We start from the raw sequence: 16,812 nt of genomic DNA, 5'->3' as shown, positions 1-16,812 counted from the left end.
TACAGAAAAGATGGGCTTTTTGTAGTTCCAAGGGCATGGAGAAAAGTTTAGATAACTTGGCATGTTAGAAGTAAAACTCAGAAAATAATTGACAGATTTATTTTACTTTCATAGTGATACTCATTTGCCTGGAGAGGGTCATTGAAGCAGATTTAGTTGAGAACTGTTTATTCCCAAGGAATAAAAAATATTTTAAGGACTCAGGGGCCTTAAAATAGGTGATATGAATCGGCAGATACAATTTCTTTTGGTCCAGAGCAGGTTAGATTCCTTCTCTGGTTTTGCCTCCAAGGCAGCTGATCTCTGAAATATGCGAAAATCTGCGCAGACTAGAAAAGACTGCAAAGTTTTTGTTGTCTGGTTTGGAAGCATCTGTCAGTGATGAATAAATGTTACCACTGTCCTAGAACCACTTTAAAGCATTGGCCAGCTTTTTGTTATGTTTTTGTAATATGTGTGAAAAAGTCAAGTTCTTTACTTGGAAAGAGAAAATTGATCTTATCCAAGAAATGGCAAAACTATCTTTGTAGGTGCTGGAGTTTTCCAGAACATTAGTTCTCCTCCTTTAGTCTGAACTGTTCACAGTGTTTTCATGCCATACAGTTGAGTTTTACATGTCAGCTTTCAAGTGAGAGTGTGACATTCTTCTTAATCAAACCAAACACATTAATATTTACATATTAATGAAGACTGGGAAGTTGTGGTTTTTTGTTTGTTTGGGGTTTTTTGTTGTGTTGTATTTGGGGGTTTTTTTCATGTTTTTTTGTTTGTTTGGGGTTTTTTGTTGTGTTGTATTTTGGGGGTTTTTTTCATGTTTTTTTTTTGTTTGTTTTGTGTTTTGTTTTTGTGGTGGGCAAGCTTTTAGTAGATAGTACTTGATAGGCACTATCTTGCATTTAGGCAGGGTAGTGATTTCTGCTGAGTGTAGATTTGAGAAGCAAATTGGGAACTGCTACCTCTCAGATAATCAATCCTCTGCAAAAGAAGTGGAGTTCCTAGTGCTGTTGAGGGTGGTACTTCCCACCCATACTCCATTCTTCTGACATTTTTGATAATAGAACCATGCAAAAGCTGCATATATATCTAAGGGTAATTTTCATCCTGTGTTATTAGAGGACTTCAGAAATAAAGGACTGTTTTCTTTATCCAAGGTACTATGTGGGTTTTTTCCTTCTGCTTCTGTAGCCTGAGAGCATGTTTAGTTTAATTAGGTGTGTTGTAAAGAAAAAAATTGTTTGAGTTGTGGATACTTCAGTAGAAATGCTTATCCCTGGACATACTCAGATGTTTAGGCCATGGAACAAACAAACTTTACTGGTTCTTAAGTTTTACAGGCTTATGTACTCCTCCTCCTTTCCAAGGTCTTTTGAATTTCCTCCTTCAAAAAGAAAAAATCTGTGGGATTTCTAATGCACCATTAGTCTTGTTATTCTGATTTAGTTGTCTTGTGTTTAGTCTTGATAGTTTTTTTTCCTTTCTTGCCTTTCTTTTGGGAGAGAAAGGCAAGTTATTAATCCTTCAAACCTCTGCCATGGATTGCTAGATTAATTCCACAAGAAATCAGATTCCCCCTCCAACTCCTTCCCAGTGTATTTTAAAATGATGTACCAAAAAAAATTATATATCTTGGTACTTTCAAAAAACGAGCATCTTAATTATTTTTAATCTGGAAAAAGCCAAAAAGGCAGTCTCTCTACTTTTGTTGTTAATTGCAAGGGTGCCAAATAAATGACTTGGGCTATAAGAAAGTTGGTTTAAATATGTGCTATTCCATATCAGGAAAGAAAGAGCTTGTTAAGATACTATTTCACCATTTTTACCTGATCTTGGATTGAAGATTTTGAGAGGACAAACTTCCTTGATTCATGTTTCCATAATTAGAGGAAGAGAAGTTTCTGTGACTGCTTAATGTTGCATGTAACTTCAGAAATTAAGGCCAGATGAAATTGCTTCAGTACCTAAAAGTAACTTTTTTATTCTTTGAGAAGTTGGTTATTGAATCAAAATTTTAAAACAGGATTTTGTGCAAATTCTTTATCTTCTCATGCATATACATGCATGGGTCATACCTCACTCTTGTCACCACCCGGCTTATGGTGGTTGCGTCTGGAATAAAACAATATTTGGGTCTAGAAGTTTCAGTTTTACAGCAGGGCTTTTTAGTTCCAGATCCCAAATAGAATCAAATAGAAATTCTGGCCTGCAAGTTTGCTAGGGTTTTTGCCTCTTGATTTTCAAGAATTTTAAAGTAGCAGAGAAGATGAGTCTTAATAATATTCACTTTAATTGTGGATGAGATGTGCTGAATCAACCTCTTAGCTTGGTATTGTGGTAGGATTTTCAGCTGCCAGTAACTTACTAATAGTCTTTCTTTTCTTTCACAGTAACTCACTGACCGAGAAAGGCTTTTTAATCTTACATTTCACATTATTAATTACACGAAAGATAGAAAATTTCTAATAGAAAGCTCATTGTGTGGAGAAAACAGTAGACAAAACAGCCTGGTACTCCAGTCTCCTGCTGCCTGCTGTTCCCTCAGGAGTCATGTTTTTGCTTTAAGCTTAATGCTGGTTACTTAGTGTCTTTATGAGTTGCAACAAATTTCCTAGGTAGCTTCTCTTTAGATTTTTATACGTAAATATATACATTTGTATCTTGACTGTCAGCTCCTTTTTAATACTGCATTGTTTCTTTACAAAGGGAATACTCCCAGCTCCATGTTGTGATTCTTGTGTGTCCCAGCTCATCTCCCTGATGTATGTCTTCAGTCTACACAAGAAGGAAGCAGCTTCTTCCTCCACTTCTTTTTCCCTTTCTCAGTCCCAGCTGTGAGTTCAGCTGGGTTTAGCACTTCTTTAAAGGGGTAGGGATGGATAATATTAATGATAAAATAGACACACACACATATATATATTTCCAGTATATATAAAGCAGTATTTACTCACTATATAATATATTAGTTCCACAGTTAAGTTAAATTTTACTTGAAATTGTTGTCATTAACAAAAAAAAATTACTTTCAATAACATTTTAATAACACAAAGTTAACAATAATAATTTAATATAATTAAATTATACATAGTGTACCATAAAATAAGTGTAAAGGTATTATTGGAATACTATGTGATATGTTGAGTAATTAAGTTCTGACTTTTTTTTCTGAGTTTTATTCTGGATATGATTTTCTGGCTTCATACCTGAGCAGTTTTTTCTTATGACAAGGAGCCAGGTTGTGAGACACTAAAGAAAACTGGTGACTGTAGTTCTTGACTGTGTCTGGCCCTCAAAGAAACCCATTATGAGCTGCCTCTACTGTTAGTCTTCAGTATCTAATGCAGGGTATTTTTAATTCTGGTTAAGTTAGGATTCAGACCTAGTGGAAAATGCAGCAGAATTCAGGAGGATATTAGTATTCTGTAAGTGTTCAAACAACAGTTGAATTTAGGAATTGTCTGTATGTGGCTTCAGGGTGTGTTAACTAAAATTTTGGTTCTTTAAGGGCTCACTTGGCTTCTTATTTGCAAGCACAATGGCTTTAGTGTCTTAACGAGATACACAACAAACTAAGGCCAGTTCTGAGCATTTGAAATATGACAGCTTAGCATGAGTTCATGTTGAGTAAAAGAGGAAAGTGTGCAAATGTCACCCTGATATTAGTAGGGAAGGAAGTTGTGCTGCTGCCTTCAGATAAGAAGTTGGATTGTTCTTAATAATGACAATTTCTTGGGGTTTCTTGAGTAGTTCTAAAAATGTAAGCTTATAAATATCAGCTTATTTAGCAGACTTATATCTGGGAGCATTTTAGAAGCTTTTTACATTATAACCAGTAATTATGGGGGGTAGTACAATTTTGGTTAAGGAGATTTGATAAAATAAAAATCTTACATTGGATTTTGGTTTTGTCCCCTGTGTCCCACCCCAGTCCCATTACTAGCAGTTATGAAAGCAATTCCGGTGTGGCATCTCCATTGGACCCAAATGGACACTTTAATGTAGTCATTAAAGAGGAGCCAGCAGATGACTATGACTACGAGTCACATATTTGCACACAAGGAATAACTGTGAAACAGGAAGACACAGATGAAGAAACTGATGAATATTCCAACACTGATGATGATGATCCTGTTGTACAAAAACACCTAATGAGACGCCGTGAAACAGATGGACCTGACGGAGAATTCACACCTAGGAAGCGTCTGCTAACCAGTCCTTCAGGTGTTGCCAAAGCAAAAATGTTAAAACTGGATAGTGGTAAGATGCCTGTGGTCTATTTGGAGCCTTGTACAGTCACAAAGAGCACAGTGAAGATATCTGAGCTGCCGCAGACCATGCTTTCCTCTTGCAAGAAGGATAAATCTCATTTGAATGCAATCCTGGATTCCTTGCCCATGTGTTTTGAAAATCACAAAGACTCTTGCTCAGGCACAGTCACTGGGCCTGAGGAGTTAGTTATGAAGAAAGAATCTCCTGGGAGTAAAATGTCACCGAAATGCTGTTCAATCAGAGAGGCCCAGTGGACTCTATCCAAATTACCTAATTTTAATCTCAGGGGCTCAGCAAGTTGTGACTTTGCGGATAAAGAGATCTGTGGCAGAAAAAGGCCTGGCATACTGAAGAACCCTATGCCCCTCAAAGGCTCTGGTAACAATCAAAGCACCCTATCATCAGTTACAAATAAAAGAGGAAGGCCTCGGAAACTGAAAATTTCCAAGGCTGGTCGACCACCTAAAGGAATAGCGAAAAATGTAGTAGCCAGCAAGAACACTTCTCTGGGGCCTGGGAATATCCTTCCAGACGTGAAACCGGACCTTGAAGATGTTGATGGTGTTCTTTTTGTGTCCTTTGCATCAAAGGTAAAACCTCATTGTTGTGGAGTAAAATTCAGAAACCTTGTAAAGCCTTTGTGCTTACAACTGAAGTAATATTTTCTTTTAAACTGAGTTTGGAGTTTTGTGACCTGTTTCCAAATCTCTTCTTATTTTGGCCCTGTGTTATTCATAACATGGTGTTACTTCTTGCAGCTTAGGGAAAAGTAGAGGGATCTAAAGTTCTGTATAAAGGAATGCATGCTTATTTATGAAACTGTCTCATGTTTTGAATAACTCGGTGATGTTTGATGTGGCCTACTATGCATCTAAGTGTTTTAAGGTATCGTAACTTACTCAAGGTTCTTCATGTATGTAGGAAGCTCTTGACATTAACACTGTTGATAGAGCTGGTGGAGAAGAGTCACAGAATCTTCAGGCTCCCCTGTTGACTACAAGTGATCCAGGTACATTTTCCCTCTTTTTTTTTGTGTGTGGCTCTTTCCTGCAATAAGGGAATTTGTAAAGACACACTGAAAAATGAATAATTGGGTCAGGTTTTTTTTGCATGGCAAATGTTTTTTATATATCCTCTTATTTTTTGAGTAGATTGTCAAGCAAGAATACAAGTACTGGAAAAGGAGTTGATGGAAGAGCTGAAGACCTTGAGGCATAAACAAGTAATACATCCTAGCCTTCAGGAAGGTAAGTGGTCATGTACATACTGATAAGCCTGATTGATCATTACACTTAGTCATACTCAGCTGATAATTTCCTACTGGTGCCAATACTGTGTGTGCCTGATATGGCTGGGACCTGGCTTCTCACCTGCACACATGTTTGTGTTGCAAACTGGAAAAGTGGAGGTGGCAAAAGGTGACTCCTGAATCTCCAACAGGAGAGCAGGAGTCTGCATGTTACATGTGTCTTGGCAGAAGTTGCTGAGCCTTCTGATGGTGCCTGTTTTGTAATGACCTGAACCTAGTTGAAAGCAGTTAAAGTTGGTTTTACTCCTTCATAAAATTAGGCATTTCTTGGTGAGTAAAAGAGCTAGAGATCCAGCAACACTTAACCAAGACTACATTTACTGTGGTTTGAGTCTTTCTATGAGTTCCTGTTCATCCAGTTCACTAGCCATGTTAAAGGGTCAAGCAAGGTACTTGTAGTTTGTGATCTTAACATTATATACAATGTTATCCTGAGGTAGATGGAGAAAGGTCAGGGATCCAGAGTGGAACTTCATGTTCTGTCTTTTGATGGTGCTGAAAGGCATCTGTGATGGTAGTCCTGAGACCAATGACATTAACGTAGGTATCAGAGCAGGTGATGAAATTATTGATACACGTGGAAACATTGTACTGCATACTCCTGAGGTCATAACCCTGAATGTTTCAAACACATAACTGTAATACTGGAGGGACTGAGTCTCCAAATGCTGATCTTGGCTCTGATATGAGCTGTTCTGGGCCCTCACAGAGCTTTGTGGTGCAGAACATTGGACTGTCTTGAATGGTTTATGCATCATGTATAATGAGAATTAGCAATGTTAAGCCATTTTAGGATTTTATTGTAGACCTCCTAGGTGTTACGTTTACCCAAAAAAAGTACAAAATTACTGTGTGTTGGCAACCATGTGGTACACTGGCAACTACAGCATTATGAGGGCTGTTTTACTCATGAGATGATCCTGCAACTGGGAACATGTACAACCCACATGTGCTTTTTCTCAGGCTGAAGTGTGAGTGCCTTCTGAAGGGCTTTGAGCAGTTCACAAATACTACAAAATGGACAAGAAATGTCAAGCATTAGGCTAAGAAAAAGGCATCTGAAGAATTTTGATTTTGAGTGGTTATGACCATCATTTCCAATGGTGGATGATAATCTGCTGAGCCTGTTAAATTCAGCAGTGATGGAGATGAACCACAGCTTCTAATTTTTAGAGGGAAGACATAGGAAAACTATTTGCAGCAAGAGGATTACTACAATAGATGCAATCTGATTGGGCTGTGAAGTGAATTATAATATGAATACTGTTGTTGTTAGACTTCAGCTGCTGCATGTGAACAAGGAACCAGACTTTCTCCAGATTGCCTTCATCTTCCAGATAATTACAGATCTCTTGCCTTACAGACTTAAGATCCTGGAAGGAAGAGACATAGCAGTTTTGATGTTAACTCTGGTTTTGATTCTCAGCGGTGTAGTTGAGAAGTTTAAAATTTTATTTGAGATTCACTGATGAAATGTTGGAGCTGTACCTGAACCCTACAATTGCTCTTGATCTGTGAAGCTAATAACAGGGTGATGGAGGCTGTCTGGATTTTAAAGGCACCAGAATTACAGGAAAGTGCTTCAGAAAGAAGGGAATCCAACTTAAGTGTGTTAAAATGAAAGCTCCTGCTGGAGCACTGCAGTGCTATGGGATGCTTCTTTTATCTGAGCTAATTTGAATCCCTGACTATATCCTTGAAAATTGAAGGTACTCTTGTCATGTTACGTGTTTCGGGTTAATCAGCTGCAGCTGATGGAGATGAGGACATTCTTATAGTTCTTTATTGCTACTTTTGCTTACAGCAACTGAAATTTAGCAATGCTCTGGAAGTGTTAGAGATTTTTAAAAGTAATTGTTCAGCTTTATGTGGGGTATCTTAATTGACATAATACTTCACTCTTACCATTTGTTCTCCTCTGGCTGCCTGCAGTCATTCCGTGTTGGACTTCGTGGGCTCATCCTCTTGGGTTTTGTCTTGGGTGTTTTTTACTTCATGGTCCTAAACTGAAAAAATAGATTTTGTGCATGTGTGATGTTTTTTTGTTAAGCGTAAAACAAAGATAGGCTTGTTTTTGCAGGTGGCAGAAAGGAGAGTAAAGAAAAATAAACTTGGTACTCTTTCAATTTTATTTGAATAGAAAAAAAAGAAATGGATGGCATCTTGACACTTGTCAGTCGACATATTTTTATACAAAACACCGGACTGACTTGCTTCTTATTTTCCCTATGTAGATATGAAAATGACATCTTACTAGATTGCCTGTGATAACAGTATCTGTTTAAATAACCATGCCTGAGATTTGTTTCATGTCAATTGTTTTCAGGCTGCTAGTAATCTGGTCACTGTGTTTCCACTTGTAAACATAAATGTGTAGGGCCAGCACAAGGTTTCTGCTGTATGTGCAAATATAACTTTGTTTCTTGAGCCTTGTCAAGCCGTACATTTCAGTTTCAAGATGCATACATTTAATGTATTCATTTCAAACTTGTGGGCAACAGGAGCAACATTTGAAAGTTTCTATAGCTTAAAGTCAAAATAGAAGTTCTCAGCTCCCAGCTGTGAGCTGAATTTTATTGACAGTGGTTTCTTGAATTCAGTGTAACAATATTTCCTGAAAAGGTGCAATATCAATTTTCCTAGCTTTTAATTTTCTCATCACTTCTGTATCTATATTTTTTTCTGCCATTGACAAAAATAGCTTTTATTACCAAGTAAATCTTTCAATTTGAGTATTGGGGGTTGTTAATGAAGGAACTGGTTGATGCTGCCACAGATGCTTCACTGCCTTTAATGACATAGCCATTTTTCCCCATTTCAGGACCAAATGAGTCCTGAAATCACTGTTTAAACTCGTATTTATATCATAACAGTCAAACACACATTCTTCAGAGCTAAAATGTGGTTTGTTGTCTCTTATTGCTGGTTGAAGCTGATGTATGTCTGACGTATGTTCTTGCACGAGTTTAGCTCAGTATAAAGGGGGATGTGTAAGTACTGCTGGCAGGCTTGGTAACCTAGGGATATGAAATATCAGTCAGCTGGGTTGGGTTCAGAGAGTAACTGTTGCCTTCAAAGATGTAAATGGTGCCAATTTATTCAGAAAAACAGAGGGTTTTATTATGAGATTGATTACAACACTGGCACAGTGGTTAATAAATTTCTGTGAATACTTCAGTAGCAGTCAAAAAACCAATGAAAAGTAATTCAGTTTTTTTCTGAAATTCCCATTTGTGTAAAATGCTCTTTAATTTATACCTGCTATAAATCCAATGTAAGTAACAGTTATAGCACTAATGCTTTTTTTCAAGTCTCTTAAAATGGTGGGGAAATGCCAGAAAAGCTCATGGTCACTCAGCAGTTTATCTTTTAGTGAATATCTTGATTTTCTTTTTCCTAACATCTTGCTTCCTTGAGATATTTACTGTTACTTGTTTCTTGTAGTGGGACTGAAATTGAATTCTGTGGACCCAACAATGAGCATTGACTTGAAATATTTGGGTGTGCAACTTCCTCTTTCCTATTCAAATTACCCTCTGTGGAGCTATCCAGGTACCAACCCCAATTCTCCAGGTGGGTGGAATATGAATTTGCTGTAATCTCAAGTGTTGCCTTTTTGTTATCATGAAAATGATACTAAAATGACAAAATAGGAGAACTTCTGTAGATCATTTTGTGGTTACTGGGCAAGGAGTCCTGAGTAATTGTGGTTGGATTATTTTGAGGGTTCCTGTTTTGTGATGGTTGTGATCCAGTAATGGTATCTGTCTATTTTATACTGATATCTCAAATTGCTCAGAAAAAGATTGAGCAATCTGCATTTGTCTGATGTTGGTCACATACCAAACAAAAAAAGTCTTTCACAGAGCTGAGTATCAGAATTTTCCAGAAAAAGGCCTTGAAGTGCCACATGGAGGCGACCCTATAACTTCACAATAATGATTTATTACAAAAGTCGTGACTGATTGTTCTTTTTTAAGTTTGCTTGGTATCCAAACAAGTGCACTTCTCATACTGTGCATCATGCTGTGACTATGGTTCTCATACTGTTGGTAGGTACTGTTTGCAGTAGTGATTGGATGGACAAGGTGTAGCTTGTCTTATATGCTTATCTGTCTTCTGCTTAACTGTTTCTCCCACTGTAATATTCTGATTACTTATGTCTTAATCTACTGCTTTTAGTAGCTGGTAGAAGTAGACATTGAATTTCAGATTGTTTACACTACAGGAGAGGAAGATTCAATTCAGAAGACCCCAGTCAGCTTAGTGTCCAATGCAATTTCTAGACTATGTTAAACAGCCACACAGATCCCTGTTAATACTTTTGCATTCCCTCTTAGCTCCCACAGTTGATGCACAGCTTGACAGAGATGTAACTGTTGGCCTTTTGTGGTCATGCCCCTAACATACTCATCTGAATTTGACAGAGCAGTGAACATGAAATGAAGTTTCTACAGATGTTATAAAAGTCATTGGCACAACTGAGGGGAGAGAGTCAAATTACTCTTCTTGCTGAGTGAGGCTGCAGTATGAGCTCAAAACCTGCCTCTTTCATTTTAGCCTACTAGTTAGTTGATTGGCCCATTAGACTTTAGGAGCCAACTGCTTTTGGTCATTGCCAAGGAGACTAAAACAGAAGATAAACACTTTTTGTGTGGGATTGCAGATGCTCAGCCATAGAGCAGAACTCTAGAGGAAACTTGGCCTTCTTGTTAAGTATTCTGTTAATTAAAAAAAAAAAATAGGAAAAATTAAGTTGCTTGGAAACTTTTTATTTTGCTACCGTTCACCTAGCCCTGAAAAGGAATAAGCAGAGTTTGCCAAGACACTGATGCAATTAAACATGGTTCATAGACTGAGGGTAGCTTTCTTCTTTTCCAGATACTGGATTTTCTTTTGTTTCCAGGACAGGAAAGACAAATGATTTCACAAAAATCAAAGGCTGGCGAGGGAAACTTCATGGTGCTTCTAGAAATGAAGGTAAAAAAACGTAAAAAGAGAGATCAGCATACTTCCAACATGTGACCATTTTCCTGACCTTTCACAGACCTTGCTATTTGGTATTTGTGTCTGTCTTAATGCGAGATGTATTTTTTTATATTGAGACTGTTATGATTGAAGAATTTTTTACTACTGGTTCCATAGTCAGAATGGAGATTAGCGAGGGAAGAGAGAAACTTTGAATAAAATACATGTTTTGTCATACATATAAGGCTGCAGTGAAGATCAAAGCTGTAATAGTCTCGGTTTTGTTTTTGAGTTTTGAGTTCATATGGAAGTATGGTAATTCCAGAATTTTGTTGCCTCAGGGACTCTAATGAACCTTAGTAATTTTCATTTATATTGGTGTATTTTTAACTCCAGATAGAGCAAGCATTCCTCACATATTTGTTTACTTTGCCATACCTTAATTGGATTGTTGAAAGTTTGTCAGTATTTTACTTTAGGTGAAATGTTTATATTGCATTGTAAACATCTGTACATATCTGGAATATTCCAGATACGTTGTGCTATAGCAGGTAGGCCAGGTGTTTAGGACAAATAAAGTAAGAATAAAAGCAGAGAAGGCCTGTAGTGTTTTTGTGAATGAATGCTGTGTGGGGTCTGGCTGAGCTGGGATTAACTTTCTCCACAGCAGCTCTCACAGTGCTGTGCTGTGCACTGGCAGCTGGAAAGGTGTTGGTAACACACCAGTGTTTGGGCTGCTGCTGAGCAGCGCTCGCAAGGCACCAAGGCTGCTTCTCAGCATTCCCCCCTCAGCAGCAGCCAGTGGGTGGACATAATCTTGGGAGGGGACATAGAACAGCTGACCCAAACTGACTAAATGGATATTCCATACTGTATGTCTGCTCAACTATAAAATCTTAAGAGGATGGAGAAGGGAGGGCACTTGTTACTTATATTGTTTGTCTTCTGGAGTAGCTGGAGTAGCCTCCTGAGAAGTGCCTGTACATCATCATCTGGACATAGAGAATAAATCTTTTATTTCCCTTTGCTTCCACACACAGCCTTTGCTTCTACTTTATTAAACTTCCTTTATATTGACTCATGAGGTTTTTTTTGCACTTACTTTTAACCCTCCCCATTCTGCTGAGAGGGTGAGTGATAGAGTGGCTTGGCAGGCACCTGGAGTACAGCCAAGGCAAACCCACCACAAATACATGTGTAAGATCTCCACAAAAACAGTTGTGCAGGCTGCTGGTTGTATTTCAGAATGGATTATATTTGGTGTGCCTATATTATATACTGTTCTTGTGGAAGAGTGCATTTTTTAGAGGTGTATTTACCTATCCTACAGTGTTTGATTATTACAAAATTTTACTCCAGGAGTTAAAGTACTCTCCATTTATTTAGGTGGCAGTTCAGAAGGTTCATTGAAGAATCGCTCAGCGTTCTGTAGTGACAAGCTGGATGAGTACCTGGAAAATGAAGGGAAATTGATGGAAACAAGTATGGGATTCTCTTCTAACACTCCCACTTCTCCTGTGGTGTACCAGCTTCCCACTAAGAGCACTAGCTATGTTCGAACGCTCGACAGTGTTTTAAAGAAGCAGTCCACTGTAATTCCATCAACATCTTACACATTGAAGCCTGTTCCTCCATCATCTACCTCTAGGAAAACAAAGACTCAAACCAGACAGACATCTGCACACAGTAGAGTAAGATCAGCTTACAAACCTATTTTGCCTTCACCTTTTCCTCCAAAGCAGAAACAGAACTCATCAGTGTCAGGGGAAAAGTCTGCTAAGTCTGCTAGCAGTTTGAGTAACCAAGCAGATGGTTTTGTGGTGCCAACTGTGGATGAAAATACGTTTCCAAAACAGATCAGTTTGCGTCAAGCACCACAGCATCACCAAGCACCTCGTCCACCAGGTTTGTCTAAATCTCAAGTGAAGTTAATGGACTTGGAAGACTGTGCTCTCTGGGATGGGAAACCACGGACCTATATTACAGAAGAGCGAGCAGACATCTCTTTGGTAACCCTGCTTACAGCTCAGGTACATCTATAATAGTTTCTTTTCTGTACTGTTGTTTTTCTTAATCTGCCCACTTACGGATATTGCATAGCGGTGCAGAAAATAAGACCAAAGCTTCTAAGGATCATGACAAAGCATGAGATTCCTTTGTAGTATGTCTTTGCAGTGAAACTTGAGGAGTACTGACTTAGCAGTATGAGAAAAAAGCTAATTGTGATATTAGGGTATTGATACAAATTATGAATTGTTTAAAATTCTTACCATTAAAATTTGGGTTAAAACAATTCTTAGTCAGTAACTGCATTTCCTTGCTATTTTCATTTTTATTTTTTCAGTTGAGCTAACTGCAAAAAAATCCTGGTCATGTAACCTGGTTGTCCCATGATAACTTTTGCTTTCTTCACATCCTGCTTATTATGGGGATGGTTTTGCTGTCTCCAGTTGCCTCTCAAAAGACTCAAATCGAAACTGTTTTGTGGGGTTTTTTGGGGTTTTGTGGTATAGAGGACAAGTTTTTGTATGTAAACAGTGTAGCTCAAGGGGTTTTCGAAATGAACTTTGAATAGCAGTTTTTGCATATGCTTGATTACATTTTACTAAAATACTCCTCTTATTAAAATTTGAAGTTTATGCTTCTTTAAAACTTTTTTTAGGCATCTCTTAAAAGCAAACCTATCCACAAGATAATAAGACGACGAGCACCTCCTTGCAACAATGATTTCTGCCGACTGGGTTGCATATGTGCCAGTCTGGCACTGGAGAAACGTCAGCCTACCCACTGCCGCAGGCCAGACTGCATGTTTGGGTGCACCTGCCTCAAGAGAAGGGTCTTGCTGGTGAAGGGAGGATCAAAACATAAGAAAATGATGAAAAAGGCTGTGCGTGGAAATCTTGTGCTGTTCGGAACACAAGGACAGCAGCAAGAGGATGAAGATATGGAAGAAGAGGGTGATGGGGAAGAAGAGGAGATAAAGCAGAAGGATAGGAAGAAGAGAAAAAGGGTGGAATACAGTGAGTATTGGTGGAGATGACATGTAGCAAGCCACCAAACTTGGTGGGCATTTTTTCTTAGGATGTAGTAGTGATGCCATTTTTACAGGAAATAACTTTTTTTTTTCCTTGTTCTTACTTACATGATCAGCATTTTGGGCACTGTGTAGTTATTTATTGAATCAGATAGTTGGAGTTTCTTCTTGGTAATTTAAACTCTTGTTTAGCTCTCCAAATGTCTTTAAAGACTATGATGGATGTGGGATAATTACTGCTGTCATTGTTGGTAATGTTCACTGTTACAGTGCTGTTATCTTTTCCTGTAAACAAGTCACTATCTAGAGCTTCATTTTCAGTTGCTGTATATAGTTGTAAGAGTTCATGGACTTCCTTGGAAATACAGTTATTTGTGGTAATTTCAGATCTGGTCTAAGGTGTGCTAAGAAAACCAAATTGGTAGAAACTGCCCATGAATTTACATTTTCAGTTTCTTCCTAACAATATTTTTAGCAACAGCTAACACAGAGTATCTGTGGTGTTCTATTGGAATAAATTAATTCTTCCATATATCTGCACTATACAGGTCTGGGATTTTTTAAAATTTATTTTTTTTGTTGTTGTTGTTTTTGTTTGTTTGGTTTTGTTGGTTTTTTGGGGTTTTTTGGTGTTTTGCGGTTTTCCAGTAAGCAGGTTTTGTTGTTTTTTTGGGGTTTTTTTTGGTGTTTTGCCGTTTTCCAGTAAGCAGCATCAGTGGAAGTCACTAATTTTCAATGGTTTTTCAGATATTCTATCACAGTAAAAGTGAGAAATAAGGATCAGTTTAGAAACATTTTAATTTTTATTTCTTCTTCCTTGTAGACAAATCCCAGTCATTTTTGACTAGAATTTGAAGCAAGAAAAGCATCCAGAAGTATTTTCTGGCAGTTTGGATTAGTGAATGCTGCATGGCTAGACCTCAAATTAAACAAAAAATTCTGTTACTGCTGTGTTAGATGGTGTTTTATTTGTAAGTAATCTTTATTTCTTTTTTTTTTTTTTCAGCTATCTGTGATTCAGAGCCAGAACAACCTGTTAGGAATTGTCCGTTGTGGGTGAGGGTGGAAGGTGAAGTAGATCCAGAGCCAATTTATGTCCCAACGCCATCGGTTATTGAACCAGTTAAATCTGTGATACCGCCCAGCCCAGAGTTGTGGCTTCCTACTAAGAGCAGATCTTCCAGTGGAACAAAACCAGGCAGAATGTACATTCCTAGACCCAATCCAGTGGTAAGAGAAAAAAAAAATGCATGTTTTTTCTTGTACTGAAAATTGAAGCAAATACTGCCAAAAGTCTCTGTGCTAGGCAATTTTAGAGAAGTTTGAGGTGAAAGCCGAGGACTGACTGCCTACAGGTGTGTTGATAAGCTAGGATGGCTTGGTTGTATATAGATCTGTACTATGTCCATCTTCTGTTGAGAATTTATAGTAATATGGAGATGGTGGAAGGTGATTATGATTCATTAATAGCCTAGTTTAAAAATACAGTAATATATGCTATTTTTGTCAAAATTATTTTTAGTCCTGTAATGTTTGTAAAGGTTAATAGCTACATAATGTAGCCTAAGTATGAATTACTTGCAAAAAATGTCGGGATACAGACACAGAATGTTCACTGTAGCTCTGTCTTGCTGATCAGACCTCAGCTGGACAGATGAAAAAACTTTGTAGATAAAGAACAACAAACTCAACTGAAGAGCAAAAGCAAGAGTCCAGACTCCTTCTTCGAAAGCGTGGCCTGCCCAGAGCCACCTTTTCCCGTGCTGGGGCAGAGACGAGTAATAGCCGACACTGACAGCTCTGGATTATTTTTTTTTGTTCTTTCTTGAGATTTCACTGCCAGTGTTCTAAGAATCTGGCTTTGCGTCTCCACTCACCTTAGTATCAGACAAAAGCAGCAGCAGCAGTAGAGGAAACAGCTGTAGAGTGGAGTGTAGTTATATCTGAAGAACAAACATACCAAAGTAGCTATTTAATGTATACCAGATAATGTTAGACAATGCATGACACTTAGGATTTGTTTCTTCACTTAGAAGAATATCTGAATGGGTTTGAATTTCAGGGAGCTGGTGATGGCTATGTGATGATACTGAGTAGGCAGATCTAGCTTTAAATGCTAGACTTTTCTTTTGACCCTTACTATTGAAGCATTTATGTTGAAGTTTTTTTAGAAAGCAAAGTTGTTTTGTGAATCTGATGTGCATCCAGAACAAGAAAAGAGGGTTTTGTCTCTTTTTTTTTTCCTCTTTTAGATTAGAGAGGAGGACAAGGATCCTGTCTACATGTACTTTGAAAGTTTAATGACTTGTGCAAGGGTGCGAGCCTATGAACACAGGAGAGAGGAGAAAAAGCAGCAAAAAGACAAAAGTGATTCACAGAGTTGTAGTATAAAGGTAAGAAGTCACGCTAACTAGTGTGTATTGTACAATAGGCAGAAATGTTGAAAATAGTGAAGTAATTTTTTCGTCAGAAACTCTTACATGACATGAGGGCTTGATTTGCATTTGGTGGTAGTAGAGCTGTGGAAGGTGGAGCCTAAATCACTTTGCAGTGCTGGTAAACTTACCGTGTTACTGTGACATTTTGTTGTCTGGGAAGATTCCTGTCTGCCATACGTGCATTATTATGTAAGGTTTAAAAGTTCATTGTTAATAGAGCTCTTCTAAGATGAAGCCTATAACACAAAGACAGCATATTTCTACAATGTGGGGTGACCTAGTTAATTTTGTGCTGTGATTTTTAGTGTGGAAGTAAGATATATAGGGTGAAAAATTTCTTGCATTTCTTTTCTCCAGCAGGAGCATGAACCAGAGCTTCAGTCTCCTGAGAAGGCAACCTGTGAGGCGGACAAAGACACATCAAGAGGTAAGAGCTGAATCTGGAGTATAATTCCACTTCTTGGTAGTTACATGTTTTTGTGGTATTTATTTAAAAAGGTAGCTACTGATGAAGCAGAAATGTGTTTGCTGGGGGAGTTGTTACAGTTGTTAATAAAAATCTTATGACATGCATACAATTTCCTGTTTTCTTAGCAGCTGGAGGGGGGCAGTGCTTGCTGCTGCTCCAAGTGTAAAATGACCAGTGCTGCCAGTAGGTTGTTTAGTAGTAAAGTATAAAACTGCACAGCAGACTTGTATTCAAGACAGATGATTAGATACCTGAAAACGAATGGAGATGAATGGCTTTGCTTTGTGTGGGTATTTTTCCTCCCACTTTTTTTTTTTACTATCACTTTGTA

General features: G+C 38.0%; 1 protein-coding gene across 9 annotated transcripts in view; it reads left to right on the top strand.

Moving 5' to 3' along the window:
- Positions 1 to 16,812, top strand: part of MGA (MAX dimerization protein MGA) — a 59,958-nt gene that overhangs the window by 13,092 nt on the left and 30,054 nt on the right. For 7 of the 9 annotated variants that reach the window (XR_005627052.1, XM_039704860.1, XM_039704857.1 and 4 more), the window contains 10 exons: positions 3,923 to 4,853; positions 5,185 to 5,272; positions 5,415 to 5,510; positions 9,017 to 9,145; positions 10,454 to 10,552; positions 11,927 to 12,570; positions 13,203 to 13,560; positions 14,581 to 14,804; positions 15,827 to 15,967; positions 16,370 to 16,439. Coding sequence is in view for 8 of the 9 variants with exons in the window: in XM_039704860.1 (XP_039560794.1) it covers positions 3,923 to 4,853; positions 5,185 to 5,272; positions 5,415 to 5,510; positions 9,017 to 9,145; positions 10,454 to 10,552; positions 11,927 to 12,570; positions 13,203 to 13,560; positions 14,581 to 14,804; positions 15,827 to 15,967; positions 16,370 to 16,439 (2,780 nt within the window). In the remaining variant the exon portion in view is untranslated. The remainder of the gene's footprint in view (positions 1 to 3,922; positions 4,854 to 5,184; positions 5,273 to 5,414; positions 5,511 to 9,016; positions 9,146 to 10,453; positions 10,553 to 11,926; positions 12,571 to 13,202; positions 13,561 to 14,580; positions 14,805 to 15,826; positions 15,968 to 16,369; positions 16,440 to 16,812) is intronic. The other 2 variants (XM_039704861.1, XM_039704858.1) reach the window with 1 other exon arrangement.

The sequence above is a fragment of the Passer montanus genome, unplaced genomic scaffold, assembly GCF_014805655.1.
Source record: "Passer montanus isolate IOZ18808 unplaced genomic scaffold, ASM1480565v1 scaffold18, whole genome shotgun sequence".
NCBI lineage: Eukaryota > Metazoa > Chordata > Aves > Passeriformes > Passeridae > Passer > Passer montanus.
This window is presented reverse-complemented; position numbering and strand designations above follow the sequence as displayed.